Below are 27,821 nucleotides of genomic sequence, written 5' to 3' on the forward strand. Positions count from 1 at the left end.
ACCTGGGTTTCTTCTGGGCTTCGCAGACTTCAAAGTACTCATTTACCAGAATAACCCTTAAGGTTCCTCCCTTTTCCATAACAATACTCCTGTACTTCCTCCAGAGAATCAATACGTAAATAGCTAAAAGCTAGTAAATTAGGAGTGTTTATTTTCGTTAATGCAACCTTTCCATTCTCCTTGTAAATACAGCTTCTCTAATGGATTTCTGTGTTTGTAGATCATTCACTGCCTAAGGGAGAAGGAAATCAGGCATTTTTAACTCAAGTGCTGGAAGTCACTGCCAACTCCACATCAATCAGAAAGAAAAAAACATTCTGGAAATTTTAACAGAGGTGTACATGAAAATAAGTCCTTTTCTGGCCCGAATGTCCTGCCTGTTATGCAATCTTCTACATGAGAAGAATTCTTTATATTCAGTCTATGAGCACGTGGCCATTCTGTCACTTTGGAAGAGAAATCAATGAAATATTTAAAAATTAACAGTGTTCTGGGAGCGTCATTTACCAGACCCAGCTGCAGCCTCTCAATGTGGGACATTCAAGGCATATTTAAATTCAGTGTCTTTATAACAAACTCAAACTCAGTGGCCTGATTTCACTGAGAAGTAATAACACTGGGCTCACAGGCAATTTGTGTGCATGTGTGTCGGTGGGGGGGGGCACAAATGCAGGATGGGTGCCAGGAGCACCTGGATTTGGGAATGCAGGTTCTGACTACCCATACTCTAAAGCCTGCTACTCTGTAATCAAAGGATTTGCACTGTCATTTTCTATCTGACTTTCTAGAAGGAAAATAAATAAAAGATAGTTTTAGTGAAGTAGAATGCTAGGTTAAGTATAGAGGTTAAGCTTGAGCTAGGTGTTCAGATCCATCAGCTCCCACTTACTGCCACTCATCAGCATATTACTTAACCTCTCGGAGCCTCAGTTTCCTTATATAATTAATGACAGTCCCTGTCCTCAGTGATTTATTTTGAGGATAATATAACATTAAGGCATACAGACTGCTTAGCCCAGCAGGAGGCATGGAGTAAGCACTTGAGAAATGTTAGCTAGTCAGGTGGGCTCTTTTTAACAGAGCGAATGGATGAATTAAACACTGCAACAGGGGCCGGCCCAGTGGCTCAGCGGTTAAATGCGCAATTCTGCTTTGGTGGCCTGGGGTTCTCCAGTTCAGATCCCGGGTGCAGATGTGGCACTGCTGGGCAAGCCATGCTGTGGTAGGCGTCCCACATACAAAGTGGAGGAAGATGGGCACAGATGTTAGCTCAGGGCCAGTCTTCCTCAGCAAAAAGAGGAGGATTGGCAGCAGATGTTAGCTCAGGGCAAATCTTCCTCAAAAAAAAAAAAAACAAAAACAAAAAACATTGCAACAATTCTCCTAGACAAAAGAAAGGCATTATAATTATTACACTAATATCTCAACTCTACTGACCTTTCATACTGTTTCCTCAATCACAACTACCCTGCAAGGTTGAAAAGACAGGTGTTATTTTTACTGCTGAGGGCATGATGTTAACTGAGAAGTGAAACTTTCATTCAAGGTCACATGGTCAGCTAGCATTGAGTTGCGGCAGAAAGAGGGTATCGTGACTCTCAGTTCCATGCCCTTTCTTCCAGAGCACAGCTCCCTTTGTACCTTTCTGAAAGGTACCAAGCTCTTTTTACTACTTTTTTTTCCTCCAGTTTGGCTGCCTTCCCTTTCTCCAGAAGAACAAGACTCTGCCAAGCTAGAAAGATTAGGTAACTGTCATCTTTGGGTTTCCTGAACATCAAGAGGCCAGGAAATAATTTCCCTGTCTGTAAATCTCTCCAGCTAGAAAGCAACTAAAATAAATAAACCAAAAGAAATTCAAAAATTAATAAATATATGTACATTTATATGTAAATAAAATATTATATAAGTAAATACATAAATTAATAAATTTGAAAATATATAAAAGGGGGGGCTTAGACCATCCCCCTTAAAAACATTTTTGAGCAGCATTTGACTGAGCAAGGAAAATCCAAAGAAGGAATTTGGAAGGTAGCCTGCTTTTCCATCACAGGTGTAAGCTGAGTGTGTTTGGAGACTGTGTGGGGACCAAAGTGTGCAGTGACAGGATGTGGCTCCCCAGTGGTCCCCCCACCGCTGAGACCCTTTCACATGTCAGAGCCAGCTGCTTCACCGGCATGGGGGCTAAGCAGGGACACAGTCCCTTGTGCACATCTTACAAGACTTACACAGAGTGCACCAAAAAAGACCATGTAGCTTATCCTGCACAGGGTGGGAGTGGAGAGTTTCACAGGAACATTCCACTTATCCGGTGGTCAGACCCTATGGCTCCAAACCCCACGGTAGCCACCTGGAGCCACCTTTAGAGTATTACCTGTACCAATCTGTAAAATAAAGCACAGGCTAGAAGCAGACTGGATGCTGACAGCAGCAAGCCTCACAGTGGTGCTTGGAGAGGAGAGACAGAGCTGCACAAGATGGGGAGAGGAACCAGAGAGTCTGGGCCACGGAGTACAGGAGCAAGAACTCTACGCATTTCAATAGCCTGGACAAGTGTCACCGATATCGTACACAACAGAACTCAACAAATACTGCATACATTGCCAGAATGATGCTAGAGCTCGGAGAGACCCAGGAAATGGTTACCTCCTTAAGAAGCCTTTCTGACTCCCCCACTCCCTGCCTGAATCCACTTTCTCATTTGGTCCTCAATGAACCCAGTATGTGCCTTCTCTCATGGCATCTATAATGCTTTATTACACAATTTACCACGTTTTCTCTCCTTCCCTAAACAATAAACTCCTTGAGGGCAGGAACTGTGTCTAAGTCACACCCAGCTCCTAGCACAGTGCTGAGCACACAACTTGTAGCCAAATAAAGATTCGTTCAATGAGTGGACGACCAACGAGCCCAAGACATCAAGAGAGGCACTGCTATGTCCAAGACACCATGTTTTTAAAAGCAGGGGAGGAGGAGAAGGAATGTAAATAGCAAGAAAGCCATTTATAGTTTCAAAAGAACTCCAACAAATTGGTTCGAATATATACGTTAGAGCACTTTACATGAAAAGCTTCAATATTCTGTAAACAGTTGTCTATGAAATAAGATCCCTGTCCTCTATCTGCACATCGTGATTTCACTCATCCTTCAAGGTCTCTGCCCTCTGTGACGTGAATGCTCCTTCCTTGGAACTCCCAGGGCTTATGAGCAGCGCTGGTGAGGACGTGAACCATCCTCAACATCGTTGGTAGGAATGGAAAACAGTGCAGCAACTTTAGAAAACAGTTGGGCAGTTTCTCAAATTTTAAAATGCAGAGTTCCCAGATGACCTCACAATTCCACTGCTAGATATACTAGCAGCACCTCTCTTCTGACACTTTCTGGCTCAGAAGGGTCCTGAGGAGTGCTACTTCCTCTCCCCAGGCCAGGGCAAACATTGCTTTACTGATACTGTCTCTCTCTCTCAGTAAGTCCACAGGCAGCCCCAGAATCCTTCTCATGACACACAGCATTCCAGGCAGCCACTGGCAATCGATCTGAGTTTAAGCATGAAATAAAACATATATGCCCTCCCTAGAGTAGAATGACGCATGCATGTGTAAGTTCCTTGAGGTCAGAGACCATTTCTCACCTGTCACTGAAAACCTCGGAGACCTTAGCAGGTGCCAAGGATAGATGAGGCATTGAGGAGGTATTGGATCAAAGAACGCAGGAACACACCTGAATCCCCTAACAACATAGGAGGAATGAGATGACGTGAGGTTGGCCAAGACTTCATTTCTAGTTTCCCCATTCCGTCTTTTTCACTTTTAATCATACAGACAATTTAAATCAACATGGAATACACAGTCATATCCATAAACTGCTTGTACAATTATTTACTTGATATTTTTTAAGAGACTTTTTGTTTTTACTGTATAAATACAGTTTAGAAGGAAGCTTTATATTACAATCACTAGTAGAGAACCAGTATTGCTTGTCATAGAGGGAAACTATTAAAAATAAAAATGGGGGCCGGCCCGGTGGTACAGCAGATAAGTTCACATGTTCTGCTTCGGTGGCCCGGGGTTCACCAGTTCGGATCCTGGGTGCGGACATGGCACTGCTTGGCAAGCCATGCTGTGGTAGGCGTCCCACATATAAAGTAGAGGAAGACGAGCAGGGCCAGTCTTCCTCAGCAAAAAGAGGAGGATTGGTAGCAGAAGTTAGCTCAGGGCTAATCTTCCTCCAAATAAATAAACAAATAAAAATAAAAACAACGAAAAACACAGGTCTGGGTGTCATCTGAAAATCACCTCACGTCCACCAGTGATATGTTCATGAGAGGCAGTTCAGTGTGGTAGTGAACTCGAGTTAGAATCCTCACTCTGCCACTACCTGGCTGTGTGACCTTGGGAAGATGACATAATGTTTCTGAATCTCACTTTCCTCCTCGTTGTTATGAGGAATAATTACAGTTCCTACCTCACAGGCTTTGGAAACTAAATGAGTTCATCCATGTAAATGGTGTCAGAAGAGAGGTGCTTGGGTAGGTAAAAAGTACTAATAAAATTTAGTTCCCCAACAAAACCAAATTCAGCAACATACAAAAACATACATATATCATCACCAAATTAGATTTATCCCATGAATGTAACATTGGTTTAACGTGAACATCTGAAAATCAATTAATGTGACAAGCCACGTCAATGAAATAAAGGGTAAAACCCACAGAATCCTCTCAATATATGCAGAAAAAGCATCGGACAAAATCTCGCACTCCTCCATGATAAAAACACTCAGCAAACTAGAACTAGAAAGGAACTTGCTCAACCCATACAGAGGAGCTACAAAACAACCCACAGCCAACATCAGACTTAATGGCGAAAGACTGAATGCTTTTCCCCCTAAGATTAGGACGAAGACAACGAGGTCTGCTCCCTATTCAACATTGTACAGCAGGTTCTAGCCAAGGAAATCAGGCAAGAAAACAAAATAAATGGTATCTATATTAGAAAGGAAGAAATAAAACTATCTCCTTTTGCAGATAACATGATCTTCTATGTAGAAAATCCTAAAAAAATCCACTGAAAAATTATTAGAAGAAACAAACATGTTTGGGGAGGTTGCAGGATACAAGATTAACATGCAAAAACCAATTGTGTCTCTATATGTTAGCAATGTGCAATCAAAAACGAAATTAGGAGAAAAAATTCTATTTATAATAGCATCAAAAATAATACAATACTTAGGAATAAATTTAGCAAAAGAAGCTCAAAATGTATACTCTGAAACCTTAAAACTTTGTTGAAAAAAGTAAAGACGATGCAAATAAATGAAAAGATATCCCATTTTCATGGATTGAAAGACTTAATTTGTTAAGATGGCAATACTCCCCAAACTGATATAGATCCAAGACAATCCCTATCAAAATCCTCAATTGACAAGCTGATCCTAAACTTTATAGAGAAATTCAAGGGACCCACCCAGAATGGCCAAAACAATCCTGAAAAAGAACAAAACTGGAGGTTGCATACTTCCCAATTTCAAAACATACTACAGAGCCAGCCCGGATGGCCTAGTGGTTAAAGTTTGGCAGGCTCCTCTTCGGCAGCCAGGGTTCAGTTCCCGGGTGTGGAACCACACCACTCGTCTGTCAGTAGCCATGCTGTGGCAGTGGCTCACATAGAAAAACTAGAAGGACTTACAACTAGAATATACAACTATGTACTGGGGCTTTGGGAAGGAAAAGAAAAAAGAGGAAGATTGGCAACAGATGTTAGCTCAGGGCAAATCTTTCCCAGCAAAACAAAAAAAAAAACTTACTACAAAGCTACAGTAATCAAAACTGTGTGGTGCTGGAATAAGGATAAACATACAGATCAATGGAACAGAACTGCTCATCCAGAAATAAACCCTCACATTTATAGTCAACTGATTTTCAACTAGAGTACCAAGACAATTCAATGCAAAAAGAATATTCTTTCAACAAACGGTGCTGGGACAACTGGATATCCACATACAAAAGAATGAAGTTGAACCTCTACCTCACACCATATATCAAATTAACTGAAAATGGATCAAAGACCCAAATGTAACAGCTAAAACCATAAAACTCTTAGAAGAAAATATAGGAATAAACCTTTGAGGTTGGAATATATAATGATGCCAAAAGCACAGCAATGAAATAAAAAATAGATAAACCAGACAGCATCAAAATTAAATTGAAAACTTCAAAGGACATCATCAAGAAAGTTAAAAGACAATCCACAGAATGGGAGAAAATATTTGTAAATCATATATCTGCTAAGTATGTAGGATATACAAAGAACTGTTAAAATTCAGTAATAAAAAGACAACCCACTTTTAAAAACAGGCAAAGGATCTGAACAGAATTTTCTCCAAAGAAGATCTACATTGGCCAGTAAGCACATAAAAAGATGATAATATCCTTAGGCATTAGGGAAACGCAAATCAAAATCACAGTGAGATATCACTTCACATCCATTAGAATGGCTGCAATCAAAAAGACTGATTATAACAAGCGTCAGTGAAGATGTGAAATTGGAACCCCCATACACTGCTGGTAGGAATGCAAAATGGTACAGCAACTTTGGGAAACAGTTTAGCAGTTCCTCAAATTTCTAAACACAGTTACCATATGACCTAGCAATTCCACTCCTAGGTATATTCCCAAGAGAAATGAAAATATACATCCACACAAAAACTGGTAGGTGAATGTTCCCAGCAGCATTATTTGTGATACCCAAAAAGTAGAAACAACTCAAATATCCATCAACTGATGAATGGATAAATCAAATATGGTATATCCATACAATGGAATATTACTCAGCCATAAAAAGGAATGAAGTATGGATACATACTACAACATAGATGAACTTTGAAAATATTATGCTAAATGAGAGAAGCATAACATGCTTTTTAATGAAATGTCCAGAATAGGAAAATCTACAGAGATATAACATAGATTAATGGTGGCCTGGGCTAGAGGTGAGATTTGGGGGGAAACAGATGGTACTGCTAAAGGGCATGAGGTTTCTTTCTGGAGTAACAAAAATGTTAGAAAATCGATCATGATAATGGTTGCACAACTCTGTGAATATACTAAAAATTAATGAAATGTAGGCTTTAAACCAAAAAGATGTTAGTATTTGTATGACTACTTTGGGGAAACCTTGGCTATAACCTAAGCAGCAGTGGTACAAAGAGAGACAGAGCTGGAACTGGAGTTTGGGGTGTGTGGGAACTATGATGCTGCCTCTACAAAGAGAGTCTGTGTTGAATAAAAATCAACAGAGAACAGACAGTAGGAGAGGAAAAAGAGAGCAATGGACACACCCACACTACCCCATGGAGCAGACCCCTAGACTGCAGGGTGAACTGGACCACCTTGGGGCAGGGCCAAAAGTGGGCACCACCTCCCGCCTTGTTTTTGTTACACCACCATCTGTCAGGTCCTGGGGCTGCCCCACCCAGGAGGAGAGACTCCTCAGATGACAACAACCTCTGGGTGGGGCCATGGGCTTTGAGGTTTAGAACAGCCCAACATGGGTCTCCTGCTCTCCTCCTACCTGAGCTCTCTTTCTATTGTGAGGAAACGGAGGCTGAGAGACAAGAAGGACTTGTGCAAGGTCACTTGGCTAGTTAGGGGCAGAGCTGGGGCTAACACCACAACTTCCTTATAAGACAAAGGGACCCAATACATAACAGACACGACAGAGCGGTAAAAGAAAAAGAAGAATATTAAATAGAAAGACAGAAAGAGAAAAGATGAAAGAATTAATTCTAATTCTGTGATAAAAACAAAAATCTACGTAAGAAAGGAATTACAATCAAAGGACATTACTTGGTTCTCTCTTGATCATCATTTACACATCTTAATAATATAGATGCTTTAAAGATGACTCAGGTTAAAACAGGGCTCTCACTGTATTGGGAGATGGGGCCAGGGAAGGGAGGGGGATGGTGTCAGAAAACGAAATCTTCATCCATCACAGCAGGAAGTAAACAGACAAGGTGGAGAACAGATAAATCAAAAAACAGCAGCGTAAGCATATCATTTAGAGATCCGGAGGCAACTACTGGAAGAAAGGGCGAGTTTAAGCAGCAGCCGTTGGGAAGAGATGGGCACTGGATGACTGTTTTTCATTTTGAGTCTTTCAGCATGTTCTCACATCACTTTGACCAAAAATTTAAAATTTCCTTTAAAAGACAACAACCCAAGGCCTCCCTACTAGCATTCAGACATCTGGCCGGTCCACAGCACTGTCTCCAGGCAGTCTTTGCTATGTAAGTGCCTCGCTGCGGCTCTTCTGGGACCAGAGGCCCCATCACCTGCAGCTTCTCCTGGCACAGGGGACCTGAGGTCAGAGCAGAGAAGTCCAAGTCAGCCTTGACATGGGCCCATGGAGAAGGCCTATCCTCCTCTTTGTTTACTGCAAGAAAAGATCCTGGCGGGGCTGAAGGGTTTGCCACTGCATTTGCCGTTGCACTCAGCTGCTTCCTGTGTTGTCAGGGGTGAGGGGGCCTTTCTGTTGATAACCCAACCAGGCAGATGCCAGCCTCTCCGGAGGGGAGGTCATGCTGCCTGAGGCGACTCACCGATTTCCTCCCCTGGGGCCTGTGACAGGCCACCACATGAAGGGCACCGACGTGACTTGGATCTGGGGAGAGGAGCTGCCTCTCAGAGGCACCTGGTAAAACCCAGAAAGGGAAGCCACTGCACCTGCTGTGGAAACAGGAGATTTCACGTTTGGCCACCAGATCGGAGCACACAGACCTCAGCTTCATCGACGTGAAACTGCAACCTGAACGTGGCTCAGTCTGAAAACAGACTTAGGCCCCCAACTCACATTTTCACTCACTCTAAAAGGGCAATTTCCCTATCTGTAAAATATGGAGGTTGGCCCGGCAGTGGTTCTCAAAACCTCCACTGTGATGTCAAAACCTCCACTGAGAAGGTTGCTGCAACAACTGTACTAATAACGGTTTAAGTAGTGAGGCTTGCAAATGAGGTGTTTTTATTATATGTGAAGGAGGGTTCATGACATCACTGCTTGCATGTTCCGCTCTTTTGGGAGAAAACAGGGTAGAACTGGGGAGGGCATTGGCTGTTAGGTGTGATGCATTGAGCATCATTAGTACTAAAAAAAAACCAAAACCAAAAACAACCAGTTAGGAATCACTGGACTTGAGCCTCGCTCAGGGCCCTTCCAACTCAAAAGCAAATGACTATGACTATAGATGAGACACTGCAGACAAAGGGCTTCCTTCAAGACCACACTTCCCAACATGGCTATCCATTCTTGCCAGGGTGTTTAGGGGGCCATAAACCTGTCCATGGACATTCTTGCCTTGTGCCTTTGCTCAAACTCTCTCCCTCCACTCCTTAGTGGACTGTCCTCTCTGGTTCTCAAATCCTACCCTTGACCATTGTCAAGGCCCAATTCAAGATAGATCTCCTCCATGAAGGTCTAACCAGCTGAACTCCACCACAACCTTCTTTTCTCTGAATTCTTAGAGCACTCACAGCCTAGAGTCCATAATTTCCTACTGCATTATAAACTGATTCATATTTCACTAATTCTTTTTTTTTTAAAGATTTTATTTTTTTCCTTTTTCTCCCCAAAGCCCCCAGGTACATAGTTGTATATTCTTCGTTGTGGGTCCCTCTAGTTGTGGCATGTGGGACGCCACCTCAGCATGGTTCGATGAGCAGTGCCATGTCCACGCCCAGGATCCGAACCAACGAAACACTGGGCTGCCTGCAGCAGAGTGCACAAACTTAACCACTCGGCCATGGGGCCGGCCCCTCACTAATTCTTTGAATCATGAAAATGACTGGGAGAATCATCTTTTTGGGGGGTTTGACCAATAGCAACTAGCACAGAACTGGGCACATACTAGGCATTACTTGCTTAATTAATACTTCATGAACAATCTGTTGAATGCACGAGCCAATGGCCAAAATTCATGACTTCCAGTTAAAAATAATGATACAAAATTTAAAACATCACAGTTGTCTAAGGTACCATATCTAACCCACCTTACTACTATAAGAATCTAAGGAGCATTTTTTAGAAAATTCTTGTCATACAGTTTCCACCTTAAACCATAAAAAGCTCATTCCTCTTTCCCATATGAAGATACAGGAGACTTGGAGGTTGATGGCTCACCTCGAGTCTTGAATTCTTGCCTCACCATTTATATCTTGACAAAATCAGTCTTAAGTCATCACATTTGAAAAGTATAAATCGAAAATAGTTCTCAGGTGTCCCTTCACTTAACACTGAGTTATTGAGTGTCTTCTATAAGGGTCAGCCCTGCAGGTTCCCTCTGATCCTAGCTGGGCCTTCACTGAAGTTAGACAATCCTCTCATTCATCCCCAGTTGATTTCTTATTCCACCCACAGAGGCAGCTGTTCCAAACCTCTGGAAGTTGCCTGAACTTTCCTAACCCATCCACCACCTTTCCTTTCTGCAGAGGACCTCATCTCCTGCCTTATTTAAAAGACAGAGACCACACAACGTGGCTATACTAAACACCCCTCCATTCCACGAAGAGATTACAATCTGAGCACCACTGCTCTGTGATGACCTAAAGATGACGTAAACACAAAACCAAAAGGCCTACAGATGAAGTCATCACTGGGTCTTTCTCAGGCATCTCTCCAGAAGGTCATGTTTACTTTTTGCTCTCCTTGCACTGTTTCTGCTTTGTCGTAAGTCTATCAAAATGCCACTCAGCCAGAATGACTTCTGCAAGAAATTCGGCCTGAACCCAAGCTCTGCCTTCCAAAACAACTTCTTTCAAGAATTTGCGCCCAATTTGTTTTCTCCTCTGTTGTCAAGGGTCCAAGAGGGTACAGCCTAAATGGTAGTCCTCTGAGGCACATCACACACAGCCCTTGGCATAACGGCCTTGGCTAGGAAGCCGATATCCAAACTCTTTGCATCCTGGGAGGCGTCCCACACCCACTGACTGAATTCTGAAGTGTCTTTGTACAGACAAGGGGCCTTGACAGAATCTGTGAATCATAAAGTGTCTTCAGTTTCCTGTTGGCTCCATGGTACAGAGAGGCCAAAGATTTGTCTTCTTAAATTGACACACAATATATAATTAATAAATTGTTCCTTTAGGAGCGGAGGGCAGTCATCCAAAAGAGCCACACACTCCTCCTCTCCTCTATTTCCAGGGCCCTTTCTTCTCAGACTGGGATTTAGACATTATCTCACCCGCAGGCTCCTGTGGGGGCAGGCAGGTAACAAGAGGGCAGGCAGGCTGCTTTCTGTGGCCTGGTTTTTAAAGTCAGAGAGGCAGTGGCTGATTTAAAGGCACACAGCAAGTCAGGGACGCATCCTGTGTCCTCAGGCCACTGTACTGCTCTGTCTGCCTGGGAAAGCAAAGCGTGCCCTCAAAGCTTTTGGTTGGTTGCAAAATACTGAATGCAAGCAGAGGAAGAGGTCCTTCCTGACCTCGGTGTGTTGAAATGTGAGAACCACCTCAGGGCTTCTGCTCTGCATATTCCCTCCCCCTTCTCTCTGCCCGCTCAAGTTACACCCACCATCAGGGTGCCACTCCAGAGCACTGCCTACCGGACGCCCTTACTGACACTATGTCTCACCGCTCCTTCGGTTGCCTTCTGCAGGTAAACCTGGGGCTGAGTTTCTTGGTCACAGAGACCAACTCCCCTGGGAAAAACAAAATCCAGGGAGGCTCTGGAGGTCGAGGGGTTGGTAAGAGCTGTGGGTTGACTACACACGTGAGCCACATTCTTAATGATTACATAATTAATACATCATAACAATAAATATATAAATATAATAGTACTTACTACTTTCATGCATCCCCCATTTAATAAGAGCACCCCATGAAATACTAGCTGCTTCCCCACCACTGCTGGCCTGCCACTCACCGCCGAGAAGGCAGCAGCGTGCTCCACTCCCCTGCCCCACCTCTACTACTAATGCAGGGTCCATCCTCTGGATCCTAAACATAGCTTCGTTCCTCAAAACAACAGGACCAAAGGTCTTTTACAAAGACCCCAATGAGGTGACTGATGTCTGGTTTCGTCAACTACAAGTGAATAATTAATACATGCCAGTAAAGAAATAGACTCATTGTTATGGTGGCCACATGGAGGCTACAAAAGGCCATTTTGTGACGCTCTTGGTGGAACCCTGGGGCTGACAGCGGCCCAAAGAAACAGCTCTGAGAGTGTGGGCCGATCCTCAAACGTGGAGACTGGAGCTCTCACTGTTTTCCAGGAGCGTTGTCCCCAATATTAATTAGCTTGTGGCTTATTCATCACCTAATTCAGCTTGCTGGTCAATGACAGCAGTGGAGGCTCAGCGAAATGCACACAAGAAGGCGTGATTTATCAGAGGGGACGTAGAGTGTTCTCCTGGGGCCCTTTCCCAGTTTTTAAATTCATGCCTATTTCCTTCTCTGGGCCAGCCTCTGATCCCATCTGAGTAAAGCTCTCCACTCTTACTGGGTTTAAGACCCCACTCTTGGCCCAATGCCTAAAGCAAGTTTTTCCTTTCCCATTTCCAGCAGGGACTGAACAAGGCGGGCTTGGGTGCCTATAAAACCGGTCAGAACTGGCCGGGAAATATAATAAAGAAGCTTAGTGAGCAGAGAGCGAATGCCTCCAGCCAGAGGCTCAGTGCGCAGAACTAGCCAGAAGCACTGGCTTTGTAAGCAACAACACACTCTCCTTGTGGCCTAGTAACTGTCTTGGTAGACGGCAGCCAGCGCCATCCCGTAGCTCTATATCCACAGGAAAGTTTCACCTCCCCCAAGTGGACACTGGTGCTCAATAAATGCCTGCTAGCGACAGTAACCCCTGACCAGTTACACAAACACACACTCCCACATATTTCTGCCCTCAGGGCCAAAGCTGCCCTTACAGCAATCAGAGCTGAGAGCTGCTAGATATTTTCATTTCAGAGTGCTGTTCCCCAAAATTGCTACCTAGCTCCCTACTCCCACTTCCAGCCCACTGCCTGAAATTCCACCAGGAGAGACGTCAAAAATTTTGACTTAAAGCTTTGTTTCCCATGAACATGCCTCCCAGCCTATTTCCCTTCTGGTCAAATGACTTCTGAAGCACCTGCTCTGTACTGAATAGGAAATCTTTGTGTATTTAGCTCTTGAGGATATACACTTTCACTGGCTCTTTTCTTGAAAACAACTTCTGACACAGGAGAATGGGGGCAGCACAGGGCACTGTATGGCAATGGAGCTGGGAGGCCTCGGGGACAGTCACAGAGAAGATCTGATGGTGGAGAAAACAACCTTCAAGGCACTCACAATCCTGCCCAGGGACATGGACCTAGATTTTTGTCCTCCAACATCTGCGATCTCCAGGGTTGCCAGCATGGCTTCCAACAGGGGCTGTGCCCAAGAGTAAGAGAAGAGCCCTCACCCTAAAGGGGACACAGGCTGGAGGTGGAAAGGGGGAGCATGGGAACCAGCACTGTCACGTGATTTGCCCCTCAGGCCCGCAGGACTGCCCCAGTCTCCCTGCCTATGCCATGAGGGCACAGGCACCCACCAGCTGGCAGGAAAAGATCATTGCCCTCTTCTTGGCCTGGCTAGAAGGGGAGCTGACGGCCCATCAGCCCTTGGGTTTTTGCTGTGCTGGGGAAACTAGGCAAGCACAGGTCAGATTCCTTGGTCCGGGCAGGGCACCTGGGCAGTCCTAGTGACCTTCCCTGCCAGGTTCTCCCTACAGAGAACAATGCTGCTGCTGGAACATGCTTCCCGCCCCCACCTTCACCCCAAAACAGAGAGCACCCCCTTCTCTTCCTTTTCACAGAGGCGGTGTGGACCCACCGAGGGGGAGGGCTATCCTGGAAAACAGAAGCCACAACAGACAGGTAGGCATCTTCCCCATTCTTCAGAGATCAAGAAAACCCAACCTTTTCCCCAGCAGTCAGCCCACTCGTCCCCTTCCCCCCACCTCCTTCCCCACCCTCAGCCAGCCGGAGAGAGAGAGCGATGCTAGTCTAGGCCAGAAGGCTTCAAAGCGGGTCAGAAGTGCCTCCTGTCTCATTAAAGCCCCCACACCCAAACACCGCCGCTTCGCCCCTCGCCCCACCCATCGCACGTTCCCCGCAGGGCGCTGTGTGCCCCAGGCGGCTGCCAGGCGGGCCCAGGCGGCTCTCGCTGGCCCTGGGGGAGGCGATGGTGGCCGCGGCGCAAAGGCGGCGGCCGGCGCTCTGCAGTACCTGGGCGCGGGGATGTCGCCGCCGCCGAGCTCGCGGCCGCTGCAGGTGTCTCCGGTGCTCGGGATTAGCGCCACTTCCTCTAGGGCCGGCGGCTCCGGCCCAGGCCGCGCACCTGCTGATGCCGCCGCCGACGACCCGCCCGAGCCCCGCTGTGTGTCCGCGCCTTCCTGCAGGGGGTCCGCGCCGCGGGGCCCGGGGTGAGCGGGAGGGGGAAGGGGCCCGAGTAGGGCCTGGGGTGCCGTCTCCGGGGGCTTCCGGGGACCCCAGGCCGCGCTAGCCCGGGCTCCACGCCGAGCGCCCCCAACGGGCTGGGAGAAAGTGCGCTGGCCCCTCGCGCATCCTCATGGCCACATCGCTGTCCCCAGCAGCATCCCAGTCCCTGCGCCGCCCCGGAGGCCTGCGAGCGCCGCTTACCTGAGTGTGCGGCAGGTCCAGGGGAGGGGCCCAAGGCTACGGCAGGGCACCGCGCCCGGGCACAGGATGCTCTGCCCGGCTCCGCTCAGCCGGCCGCCGCGCTCGGCCCCGCCCTCGGCCCCGCCCCTCCGCTCGCCGTGGCTCCGCCTCCCCCCCGGTGCCCGGCCCCTTCGCTGCGCGGCGGCTGCACAAAGAGCAGGAAATGGCTGCGGCGAGGGGCTCCCGGCTTGCCCCTCTCTGCGGCCCGCGCATCCCCGACCTACACCCCGGGCTCCCGCTCCCGGACAGCCAACTCCCCTGCTCTGGAGAGGAGGACTTGCGCCCAGACTCCCGTGCCTGGGAGCCACACCTGCAGCCGTGGGAGGACGGAAGCTTTGGGATCCATTTGGATCTCATTGATCTCACATTATTTGCAAGCGCTCATTTCTCTACCGAATATTTATTGAGCAGCTATGTTGTTCCAAGTACCGTGCTAGGAGCTGGATGTGCACTGGTGTACAAAAGACAGGGTCCCTGCCCTTTTGAAACTTGTTTATCAAAGAGGGCATACACTAAACCAGCAAAGGTCCCAGTTATGGCTGGGAAAAGTCCTGTGAAGGAAGGAACCGGGTGAAGTGCTAGAAAATAAGTCTAGGGGTGGGAAGAGGGGCCTCCGCCAATCGAGTCTGGTCTCTAATGCTGCTCCTCTGCTCAAGAACAACTCACTCCCTTTCAGTTCGAATCCCCAAAGCTGCCATCTCTTAAACAGGGACCTGCCTCAACTTCATTCAGGACGAACTGCCTAATGGACAAAAAGGAAAATATAGCGTGACGGGAAGGATTTCCTGGCCAAGCAGAGAAGGACCTGAGAGGATAGGCATCTTTCTCTTCAAAGCTTACCTGCCATTTAGGGCTCTCCAAAGACGGGTCTCACTGAGATGCAGCCGCTGAAGTCGGAGCACACCAAATCCCAAACCTGGGATCCTTTAGCAAATCGCTTCACCATTCTATTCCTGGGAGGCCCCCATATCTATAATGTGGGGAATAATAGTTGCCCTTCCGACCTCAAAGGGTAAATAATTTGAAGCAGTTGAGACATTTTAAGGTGTATATAGATATGAGGAATAAAGTCCTGCTACAAGGGAACCTTTCTGAAGTGTTTCCATGAGGCTCACAAATTTACATAATATAAAATGTATCATTGCAACCATTTTTAAGTGTATAGTTCAGAGGCATTAAATACATTCATAATGTTGTGCAGCCGTTGCCACCATCCATCTCCAGAGCTCTTTTTATCTTGTAAAACTGAACTGTATACCCATTGAACACCAACTCCCCAATCTCCCTCCCCGAGCACCTGGCTACCACCATTCTGTTTTCTGTCTCCGATTTTGACTAAGTATCTCATATAAGTGGAATCACAGAGTATTTGTCTTTTTGAAACTGCTTATTTCACTTAGTACAATGTCCTTAAGTTTCATCCATATTGTAGCATATGTCAAAATTTCCTTCCTTTTTAAGGCTGAATAATATTCCACTGCACATTTATGCACATTTTGCTTATCTGTCGTTTCTTTGATAGACACTTGGATTGCCTCCGTGTTTTAGCTATTGTGAATAATGCTAGAGCTCACAAATCTGTATTTAATCACTCAGCTATTCCTATCAGGGCCTATTTATAGAGGAGCCACATTACTCATGTCTCAGCAAAGAACTTGTGAAACTCTTTGTCCTCACTGATCTCGCGACACTTCCCAGGCACTCAGAATTCAAGATCCTTTTTGGTTTGATGTTACATCACCCGCTCTAATTTAAATTGCTATTTCAGAAAGTATGACTTAGATATATCATAATATAGAGATATATATAGATATATATATGGACACACACACATGCATTTCTGTCCCTGATACCATGTGAGAAAGCTGTGGGGGTGTTTGTGGAGGATGGCTTTAAAAACAGAATTGAGGTTTCTTTCTTCCTTTCTTTTGTAAATTTTCCATTTTCCACTGAGATCCTTAGGATTTTTAAGTGTCAGTGATTACAAATATGTAACAATGAGAGATTGGATTTTCATTCTAAAGGGCATACCATTTTGGATATTGTAGTTTCTGGAAGACATATTTGTCCCTGTTGTTCCTTCCCGGTCTTTTCACTTTTCAGGAACAAGTTATTTAAAAACAAAAAAGATGATGACATATATATTTAGATAGAGCTTAGGCAAAAATAATTCCCTGACCCCTGAATTCTATTGGCTTATAAGGGGAGCAATGTGGTCTGGTTGAAACCACTGTGTTGGAAACCCTGAGGCTTGCCTTTTGCTCCTAGTTATGCAACTAAGCGATCTTAGGCAAGTCACTTCACCTCTCTTTCCCCATCTGTTTGGTGAAGTAGGTGGGATGCACTCCAGGGTCCCTGTGCATGTGGAAAATCGCCTGAAGTAAAGCAAAGGACAGGCCCCTCTCATACGGAAAGCACTTCCCGAGCTCCCCACAGCTCTCACCATGGAGTCCCAACTCCTTATCATGGCCTACAGGGTTTTCGTGATCTGGTGTCTACCTCTCCTGTCTCTTCTGCTGTGAACAAGCTTGCTATGCTTCAGCTAACAGGAAGCTTTTAGTTCCCCAAATTTGCTGTCTTCTCTCTTGCGTTTGGCCTTTGCACAAGTTGGGCATTTTGCTTGGAATTTGTCCTCGTGTCCCTCCCCTTCCACCCTTTCTCTAGTTTGCTGCCTGACTTCTATTCATCCTTCTTGTATCCACTTAGATGTCTCTTCCTCCATGATCCCTCCACATCTGGGTTAGGTTAGGGTTAGTCTCCTATGCTCCCCTAGCCCCTGGGTTTTCTCTATCGTACCGCGTGTTATGCTGTGTTGTAATTGGTTATATACTTGCTTGCATACCACCATGAAAGCATAAAATCTAAGAAAGCAGGGATGTCTCTGTCTTGTTCCCTGTTTTATCCTCAGAGACTAGTACCAAATAGAAGTTCAGTAAGAATGTGTTGAATGAATAATCAAAAATGAAATCTTAGGGGCCCTCCTGGTGGTGCAACAGTTAAGTGAGCACTTTCCACTTCCGTGGTCCGGGGTTCACCAGTTTGGATCCCAGGTGTGGACATCGCACCGCTCGGCAAGTCATGTTGTAGTAGGTGACCCACATATAAAGTAGAGGAAGATGGGCATGGATGTTAGCTCAGGGCCAGTCTTCCTCAGCAAAAAGAGGAGGATTGGCAGCAGATGTTAGCTCAGGGCTAATCTTCCTCAAAAAAAAAAAAAAAAGAAATCTTAGCTTGCACGTTTCCAGGGAAATTTGTTGCTGTCTGTCTACTGCCTTCAGATTTCCTTCATGTCCAACCCCAGGCTGCACCATCAGCAATAAGAGGATTGAAGCTAGAGGTGAGAATTGCTTTGCCTGTTGCAAAGCTGTGGCCCATGCAATGTGGGTTCCATGTTTGACAATATTGCCTTGTTTTTAGAAAAGCCTCAAGTGGCTTAGGACGTCTAGGTCTCTATTTAAAATCCATCGGCAAACCCTGCTTCAATAGAAACCAACAGTGGAGGATCTAGAATGGGCATAAGAATTGGTTCTGGAGAGAGAAAACACAAATACTAATATTAATAATAATGGCTAACATTTACCAAGTGCATTATCTCATTTAACATTCACAATTATCCTGTGAGGAAAATATAATTGTTAGCCCCATTTTGCAATTGAGGAAACTAAGGCAGGCTAAATAACTTGCCCAAGTGCAACCAAAACTTATGCTTTTAACCAAAATCACACACAGCCTCATTTCTCCCCCTCCCAAACGGAATCCACGTATTCATTAATACACCACCTTATTCTAAAAGCATATTTATGCAAGTTACATGGATACATTACATTAAAAAAAATTTAAATTAGGAATAAATTTTTTAAAAGAAAGGAGGAAAAGGGTATGAGTTGGAAAGAAAAATTTTTTAAAAATCCCTCTGTGCTGTGGGCTCCCTACAATAGGCTCACACATTCGGTTTGTGTAGTTAACATTTGTGTAGTTAGCAGGAAAAGAGAAACTTGATGGTCAGTTACCCAATTTATTATTGCTTAGATAAAACCTGACCATTACTCAAAATTGCCTCATTTTATAGGTGAAACAACTGAGGCCAAAAAAGAAGGGTTGCCCAAGGTGACTGAAGCCAGACCGAGGACTTTCCATAGGAAACTGGGTTGCTTGTTTCCTTCTTTGAATCTGAAATAATTTGTTAAAGCATATATTTCTAAACTAACATTTATTGGATGTTTATTTGGGGCCAGCCTCTATGCTAAGCACTTTATGTGGATGGCTCCTTTAATCCTCACAAAATCCTAAGAAGTAACCCTGTTATTTTATAGATAAAATATTGTGGATTTTGGGGCCTGGCCAGTGGCATAGTGGTTAAATTCATGCTCTCCACTTCGGCAGCCTGGGGTTTGCTGGTTCGGATCCCAGGCATGGACCTACACACAGCTCATCAAGCCATGCTGTGGCAGTGTCCCGATATAAAGTAGAGGAAGATGGGCACAGATGGTATTAGCTCAGGGCTAACCTTCCTCAAAAAAAAAAACAAAATTGAAGACTTTTTGTGGCTGAAACACTGCAGCTCCATCCTGGGCCATTTGGAAACCCATTGCTTCCCTTCTCTGCTGTCTTTCCCTCATTTTGCTCATTTCCCACAACTTCTGGAGAGCTGGCCTCCCTTGAAGGTCAGATCTTTTACACACAGCTTGATGGCAAGTAACATTTCATCTTTATTTAAACAAATATTATTTACGATAATTCTGAAAAAGAACTGGTAAAGAGGGTCTGAGCATATTCTGAACTGGGTTGAGAATCAACAACATAGCCGGGGTGAGTGCTGCTGTATTCTCAGAGGCTAGCATGAGTGGGCCTATAATGCGCCCCATGGAACGACTGGGAGCATGGAATTCTGGAACAGACAGGTCTGGCTTCAAGCCCCCATTCTGCCATTGCTAATTGTGGGACCATGAATGATTTCTCTAATTTACTGAGCCCTGCACTCCTCATCTGTAAAAGTAAGATGATCATAATTGTACCTATCCCTTGGGTTCCTGGGAGGATTAAATGAAAGGGTAAATGCAACACACTAAGCTGAGTCTGGTACATTGTTAAGTGTGCAAAAATGGGATCGTTTATTATTATTATTATTGTTATTATTATTAACATGGCTTGAATTTTGATGTGATCTCTAGGAAGAAGGTATGAGCCTTAGAGTAAGATCTGAGTTCTAATCTCACTTGTGTTATGTAGCTCTAGAACGTCAGGCATGCTCTCTGTGCATCACTTCCCTTTTCTTCAAGTGAGACCTCCAGCCCCAACGTCCATCCCAAAGCTACTGTAGAAATCCAACGTCATCTTGGATGGGAAAGTACTTTGAGATACAAAACAGAAAAGCAAGTGAATGTATAGCTTGTCTCAGCTTATGGACACTTGTACTTACAATCAGTCTGAGAAAATGAAAAGGGACGAGAAATTCCTTAGTAGCTCTAGACAGGTGTAGAGCGGTTGGGTGGAGGTGAACCTAGAAGGTGAGGAATCAGAATCCACTTGACTCTTTCAACTAATTCCCCTGTGAATGTGGTCAGTGCCGGCTGGCTTTCAGCCTCAAGGCTCCCAGTCCTAACATAAAAATAATGCAATGGAAGTAGGTGGAATAAGATGTGTTTTTATGCATGCCCGTTTCTCTGCCTGAAATGTCTTTCCAGACCTTCTCCTTCTTGGGAACTCCCATTTACCTTTCAAGACACAGGTCAAACGTCACTTCCTCTGTGAAGCCCTCCTTGATCCCTTGTGTATTTTCACCTCTTTCTCTGTGCTCTCACTGTATTGTGACCACCGCTCCATCAGATAACCTACACCATTCTTTTGTAATCACAGTTGATTCTCATTATTTGGTGGTTATGTTTTATAAAGTCACCATGAACACAGAATTAGTGAATGCTGAACCACTGCTCCCAGGGGAGATACAGGGTTAGGTTCCTGTGAGCCTCTGGTCACAAAATTTTCATCAACGATCAGTACATAACCTTGTTTTATGCACATTTCTGTTCAAAGACACCTTATTTAATATATATCGTTGACTCCGTAACATTGAACTCACAGTCAACAGCACTATGACTTGTGCCTGAGTGAAACTTATCTAACACACATATTTTCCTCGTAAGGCACATCACAGCCTGCTTGCACTTAGGAACACTAGACAGCACTTCAGCACTATGCTTGAGGGCCATTTTAAATAACAAAATGACCAGTGAAAAGTACACAAGTGCAAAAGATGTGGCACTAAATACACCATGAAAAAGACACTTGTTTACAGTATGAGAGCTGAAGCAAGAAGGCAGACCATCGCCTTGTTCAACCTTAACTGAGAATGTGTGTGTAGAATGACTCAAATGTTTCACTGCTCTGGGCCTGAACGTATCATGAAATGACTGGGAAAGGGCTGCAAATCTTGATTTGGTGGTTACAAATAAATTTGAGTGAGTAGACAAAATTTGCAAATGTGGAATCTGTACGAATGAGGATAAGCTGTATTTGTTTATGTGTTGGACTTTTTTACTACTTGAGAGTGTCTTACACGAAGGGTTGATGTCTGTGCTGGACATCTTCTCTTTGCTCTTCCAGATCCACTCCACTCTTCTCACCCTGCTCTCTGGCCCTGGAGACTGACCTCTGTGGACTACCCTACTAGGGCTTCCTTGTTCTCTGGCCAACAAGAAGCCCCAGCAGTTGATGGGGGGAAGGGAAGAGAGTGTGGTCAGCATATTTATTCCTCTGGTTTCCTTCTTGTGATGCTGCCTTGGGCTCCCTCTGTCCCTCACTAAAGGTCCTCTCCTCTCAAGTCAACCTTCTCCAGGTGACTTTCTGCTTCCACATTCAAAATGACCCCTCCCTGTCCTCATCTTTTCAGGACTGTGGGTGGTAACTGCGCCTTGGCTGTTATTTTCCTCTGTACTACCTCCTGTGGCTCTCCTAAACCTGATCCACACTGTTTTAAACAGTCCTTTTGTAAATAAGCCCTCCTTGAGTTATCCTAATTTGAGTGTGATGTGTTTGGTCCCTAACTGGCAAGGTATCTGCTTCATCTATGTACCTAACACAGTGTCAAGCAATGGCAGGCAAATGGTAACTATTCATAAAATAAATAAGTCATCTCTGAAACTCCTTCTAACAGTATTTCTATGATTCTGTTATCTCACAAGCCAACTACACATCATGCCTTGGGGAGAATCTCAAAGTCATTGAAGACACACTCATACACATAAACGTGCACACACACTGATACACACATGCACTCAAACATACACACACAGTGCTGTCGCCAAGGGGTGGCTTTGGGGAGAGGGCTTTAGTGCACCAAATTTCCGGTACCTGCCTCAAAGCCACGGCAAATAAATATATAGTCTACGTAAAAACATGTGCCTTCTGTGCGAATGCGGCTTGACCTCCAACCCTCTCTGATCAGATCGCCTTTCTGAGCCCCTCTAACCAGGAAATGCGCAGCTCCCTCTGCACATGCTGACACACAGACACACTGCCCACCTTGCCGAAAGGGGTATGTTCTGTCTCTTCCTCAGAGTGGTAGACTTGTGTATTGGGAGATTCCAGGGAGAGTAGGGTCTGCAGGATGAATCCTCTAAAAAGCGGAGCTGTTCATCCAGTCCATTTTAGAAGTTTCCTATCTGGATCATTTGTCAGTGGGAGTAAAGCCCAGAGGTGAGTCCCACAAAGGACCATGTGGAAGCCACAAGCTTTCTTACCAGTACCTAGTGGTCCTCTGGTGCATGAACAGGCTCCTGCCGTGGACGCGGGCATTGGTAAACTGAAAGGTACAGGGAGAACTCAACACGCCGAAACTGTAATAATCCTTTTATTTCACCAGGATTTTAAGAGGGAAGGGAACAGCTATTCATTGCTGTCCAACTGTGACTGAAGAACTCAGAATTACAATTTCCACGTCACCCACACAGCAGATGACAGTGAATGAATATGAACAATAATTTGGTACTAGGAGCAAAGCAAAAATCATCTCCAAATTGGTTTCTCTTCCCCCAGCTTCATCTCTCTCAAATCCACTCACCACACTGCAGCCAGAGTATATTTTTAAACGCACATTTGACCTTCTCCCCTTGCTCAATGACATCTTTTCTGTCTATAGGTAGAGTTCAAACTTTTTTTGTCTTTTAAAACATTATCCTTGCCTGGATTTATAGCCTCAGTTTCAATTTGCCTAGTCCTATCATCCTCACTCTTGTCAAGACCACACACACACACACACACACACACGCGCGCGCGCGCACCCCTTGTGCTCTAGCAATGGCAAACTGATAATTGCTTCCCAATACATTGTTTCCTTTCTCCCTCTACCTGGAAAGTATTTCTCTTATTTCTGTCCACTTGCTTAGCAAAAATAAATAAATAAATCCAAACATAATTCATCTTCAAAACTGAGTCAGACATTGTTTTCCACAGCAGTGCTTCCCAAACTTTAATATGCATATGATCACCTGTGGATCTTGTTAAAAGGCAGATTCTCATTCAGTGGGTCTCAGGGTGAAGCCAGAGAATATGCATTTGTCATAAGCTGGTCATACTGCTGTTGCTGGACCAGGGACCACACTATGAGTAGCAAGGTTCTAGGAAGTTTCCCCTGACGGTACCTTTCCCCTGATGGTAACTTTCCCCTGATGGTACCCTTCCCCTGACAGAGTCCATCACTTTTTTCTGAGCTCTTCTCTTCTTTGACCATACTTCTGTTGTTGCTCTAATTGCTCTATTATAAGAATCCTTGTTTATATGTCTGCCTTCCCAACCATACCTGGAGATTCTTGAAAAAGCCCTTTTCATCTTTGTTTTTGCAGCACTCAGCCCAGCGGATCATAGAAAAGTCAGAAGCATTTGATGTTTACTTGTTGAACAAATGTTGTCGAAGGACATATAGTCTTCACTTGTCTGTGGAACAGGAAACCATGTAACCATTTTTACTTAAGGAAAATTTTTGGTTGTTTGACATTTGGATAAATATGGAACCCAGGCCATATAGAGCATTTTTATGAAAATATACAGCTTTATTTACTACACCCAACCTTTAACTTCGTGTGCTTTACAAAGGGTAAAGGATATTGGTAACATTTTTATTGTGAACACTAGCAATGACTGTACACTAATAAATATTCAATCTATCCAAATATAAATACATAGTCTCAAAAGGTACAAAATGCAAAATCTATAAAACCCAAATAGAACCAAAACCTTGTATAAGGGAATTCCCTGTGACCACATGGCACCATTTTCATGTGAGAGGAAAAAAAACCAGGCAGGAAGCCTATTTTGCAGGATATGACACTGGGAGGTTAACTATCCTCACATGTTGGGTTATGGCCCCAACAAATCTGAGCTTGAACGAGATAATATCATGTAAGGGGAATTTTCTAAACCAGACCATAGAAATCAGTCAATTCCCATGTTTTCCTTCCAGGCTGGATGTTCCAGAAATTATCTCTAATTAAGGGTTCCAAAAGAGAATGTACAAAATGCGTGAAAGTAAATAAGGATGATTTTGGATAAGTTGAATAAAATCATCTTCTGGATGTTAGAGTTTTATCTTGAGGCTCCCAATTTCACAATAATCATAGTTAAAAGTTATACATCTGAATCTCCAGCCCGTCAAAATGTCACATGATTTAGAGAGAGCCAATTGCATCACCATCCAGTAATTTCTCTAAAAGTTTTACCTGAATACTGTGGGAAAATTAAATCTCTCTTACATCAGGGAATACCCTTGCCCACAAAGTGTTCAAGAAGACTGCAGCCAACTCAAAGTTGGAATGATAATTAAAGGAAGCATTTATATGCTGCAGAAGAATCTTTTAAAGCTGCTTTGAAGCTCACCTATAAATGGCTTCATGCAACATGACTCTCATGGGTTGGGTGAATCAAAGGCTTGATTAACTGAGTAACTCCAAAGTCATTAACTCTGACCAAGGTGAGAATACCGACGAAGAAAAAGAAGATGCTATTCAAGTTGGAGGGCCACACCCCCAACCATAGGTGTCTACGCAGGAGTGACATTACTCGCTGCTGATGCTATGTTGAAGTCTTTACTGGCTTTCTGTCTTTTCCCTCTGCTGTATTTATCTCCTCTGCAATTCCTTTCATTCCCAGTAGGAGACAGTGTTGAGTAGGAATAAAGAAACTGCATTGGAGTCAAACAGATGTGAGCTGGAATCCTGGCTCTACATTGCCCTGCTCTGCCACTTCTGGCAGGTGTCCTGGCTTTTTAAAGCCTCAGTTCCATCATTCGTAAAATGGAAATAATACTACTATCTCATGGGGTTGATGTGAACTCAGGGTGAACTGAGATTCTACAGGTAAGCCTTGTAGCTCAGTACATATTCACTTTGCATATTTAAGCGCTCAGCCAACAGTAGGCATCTTTGTGTACCTTGGAAGCACGCAACTCAGTGCCTGACTCAGTTTCCATCCAGATAGTTTGAGCAAGAACAGACCCCTTGTTCTTCTCCTAGAATTGTGGGAGGCTTCAAAGCCTCAACCTTGAAGTTGCAAAACTCTTGAGCTTAAAAAGATTCAATTTCTCTGCAAGGCCACACTGCCCAACATAATGCTGCCCTCTGCTGATGAGGGTGGAATAGTGCAGAGAGGGGACTGATTCCTGGAGGCCACAAAAAAACAAGACCGGAGTCCTCAGTCAGTCAGTGTTCAGAAGTAATCATTCCTCCCAGGCTGCCTGCAGAGGCCTTCAGTGCAGAATGGGAGGCATAGTCACCTGCCTGGCTCGGTACTAACGGTGAGCATCAGAGTGGTGACAATGTAAGGCCTTTCTTTGTACCAGTAGGTACCCCACCATCAGATGCCCTCTTCTTGCCCAGGTACCACATACCCAGAGCTCCAACCATGGGCTTAGAATTGTTCATCCCAGTTCATCATGCTCCCTTCAAGGAGAGAGGTGGCAGTGCACTCTACGAGTAAAACCTCAGAAAGCTGCTTCTCAGAATATCCGGCCTCTGGTGTGAGCCGTTGTCCCATCATCCTCCATGGCAGGAAGCTGTGGCTGAGAGCATCTCAGTGGCAGAGCTCACTCCTTCTGACCTTAATTAGCTCACCAGTTCTCCTCGAAAAAAAGTCATGCTCCTCATTCCTCTTCCCCCGTATCCTGGGGTTCTGTATTGTCAGGCTAAGTAAAATGTCCTTTGACCATAAACTTTAGATCCATGTTTAAAGTACCAATAAAAATAATAATCGGGGGTCAAACCCCCGTCTCTCCTTTTCGCTAAGAAGAAGTGCAAGAAGTGTTGCCTGAAAGCTGTCAGATAGAGGTTTGTGCACCACAAGAGATAAGAGGCTGAAGGGAGGGTAGAGACATCGCTGCTGGTCTGGCCCCACTCCCAGTTCAGCGGCTGAACCTCCTGCCTGTGGCCCGGTGCCAGCCTCTGTCAGGGTGCTGCCTCCATGGCAGCTCAGGGACTGGGGTGATAGGCCAGCTGTCTCTGGGGAGTCCTGGGCTGGTGGCAGCCATTAATGCTCTATGGAAGGAGGGCCTCCCTCCCCCACGCAGGATCTGCAGCCCATGGCTTGCCATTGAGTTTCTGCTAAAGTCCTGATTCTGCAATTTCAGACAGTTGACTCAAGAGTCTGGAGAAGGGTGGTCGGTCTTCTGGTTTCTAGAGAGGGAAGAAAAGAACTCTGTGAGTTCCTTGTACTTGTATGCCACAGCTAAATCCAAAGCAAGCCAGAATTCAATAGCAATAGCCCCTGCTGATTTTTAAATATGCTTCCATATATATTGTATTTGAGGCCATTATGTCTTGTTGTTGGCAGCAGCTTTTCTGGAATCAGATGGCCTGCTTTTGAATCTCAGCTTTACCACTCATTAGCTATGTGACCTTGAGCAGGTTATTTAACCTCTTTGAACCTCAGTTTGCCATCTGTAAAATGCGGATAATAATAGTATCTGCATCATAAGATTGTTGTGAGAATTGAATAAAATCATGTATAAAAATGCATCATAAAATAAGTGCTATATAACACCAAAAAAAGAAAATATTTAGGTATAAATCTAGGAAATTATACACAGGATCTATATTAGGGAAAATATAAAATTCTAATGAAAGAAATCAAGAAGATCTAAATAAATGGAGAAATATTCTACATTTGTGGATAGAAAGACTCTGTATTGTTAAGATATCAATTATTTCCAACCTGATCTATAGACTCAACACAATCATGATAAAAATCCCAGCAAGTTATTTTGTAGACATTAACGTACTGACTCTAAACTATATATGGAAAGGCAAAAGACTCAGAATAGGCAACACAATACTGAAGAACAAAGTCAGAAAGCTGACACTGCCTATAAAGCTGTTTATAAAGCTATAAAGCTGTATATAAAGCTTGATTACTATAAAGCTACAGTAATCAAGACAGTGTGGTATTGGTGAAAGAACAGACAAATAAATCAATGGAACAGAATAGAGCCCGTAAATAAACCCATATAAGTAAAGTCAGCTGATCTTTGACAAAGGAGCAAAATCAATAGAGAAAGGGTAGTCTTTTCAACAAATGGTGCCGGAACAATTGGACATCTATATGCAAAACAATGACTCTAGACACAGACCTTAAACCCTTCACAAAAATTAAATCAAAATGGATCATAGACCTAAATGTAAAATGCAAACTATAAGACTTCTAGAAGATAACATAGGGGAAAATCTGGGTGACCCTGGGTTTGGCAATGAGTTTTTAGATACAACACTGAAAGCGCAATTCATGAAAGAAAAAATTGATATTGAATTTTGTCAAAACTGAAAACTTCTGCTCTGCAAAGGCATTGTTAAGAAAATGAAATGACAAGCCATAGGCTGGGAGAAAATATTTTCAAAACACATAAGTGATAAAGGACTTATATCCAAAATGTACAAGACCTCTTAAAACTCAACAGCAAGAAAACAAATAAACCAATTAAATAAACCTAATTAAGGCCAAAGATCTGATCAGATACCTGATTAAAGAAGATATACAAATGGCAAATAAGCAGGAGAAAAGGTGCTCAACATCATATGTCTTTAGGGAGTTGCAAATTAAAATTAAAACAGCAATGACATACCACTACACGCCTGTTAGAATGGCTAAAATCTGAA

At 44.3% G+C, this 27,821-nt stretch overlaps 2 protein-coding genes across 8 annotated transcripts in view; both read right to left on the bottom strand.

The window, feature by feature from the left end:
* Window positions 1-14,791, bottom strand: part of CYFIP2 (cytoplasmic FMR1 interacting protein 2) — a 125,969-nt gene extending 111,178 nt beyond the window's left edge. For 4 of the 6 annotated variants that reach the window (XM_070517154.1, XM_070517151.1, XM_070517152.1 and 1 more), the window contains exon 1: window positions 14,647-14,783. The gene's annotated coding sequence lies outside the window, so the exon portion shown is untranslated. Of the gene's footprint in view, window positions 1-14,232; window positions 14,619-14,646 lie in introns of those variants that run through there. The other 2 variants (XM_070517153.1, XM_070517150.1) reach the window with 2 other exon arrangements.
* Window positions 14,792-23,711: 8,920 nt separating this feature from the next.
* ITK (IL2 inducible T cell kinase) overlaps window positions 23,712-27,821 on the bottom strand; it is a 66,283-nt gene continuing 62,173 nt past the window's right edge. For both annotated transcript variants that reach the window (XM_070517157.1, XM_014842706.3), the window contains exon 17: window positions 23,712-26,345. In XM_070517157.1, coding sequence (XP_070373258.1) covers window positions 26,274-26,345 — 72 coding nt within the window. In that variant the 3' untranslated portion in view covers window positions 23,712-26,273. The remainder of the gene's footprint in view (window positions 26,346-27,821) is intronic.

This window comes from Equus asinus, chromosome 9 (assembly GCF_041296235.1).
Source record: "Equus asinus isolate D_3611 breed Donkey chromosome 9, EquAss-T2T_v2, whole genome shotgun sequence".
NCBI lineage: Eukaryota > Metazoa > Chordata > Mammalia > Perissodactyla > Equidae > Equus > Equus asinus.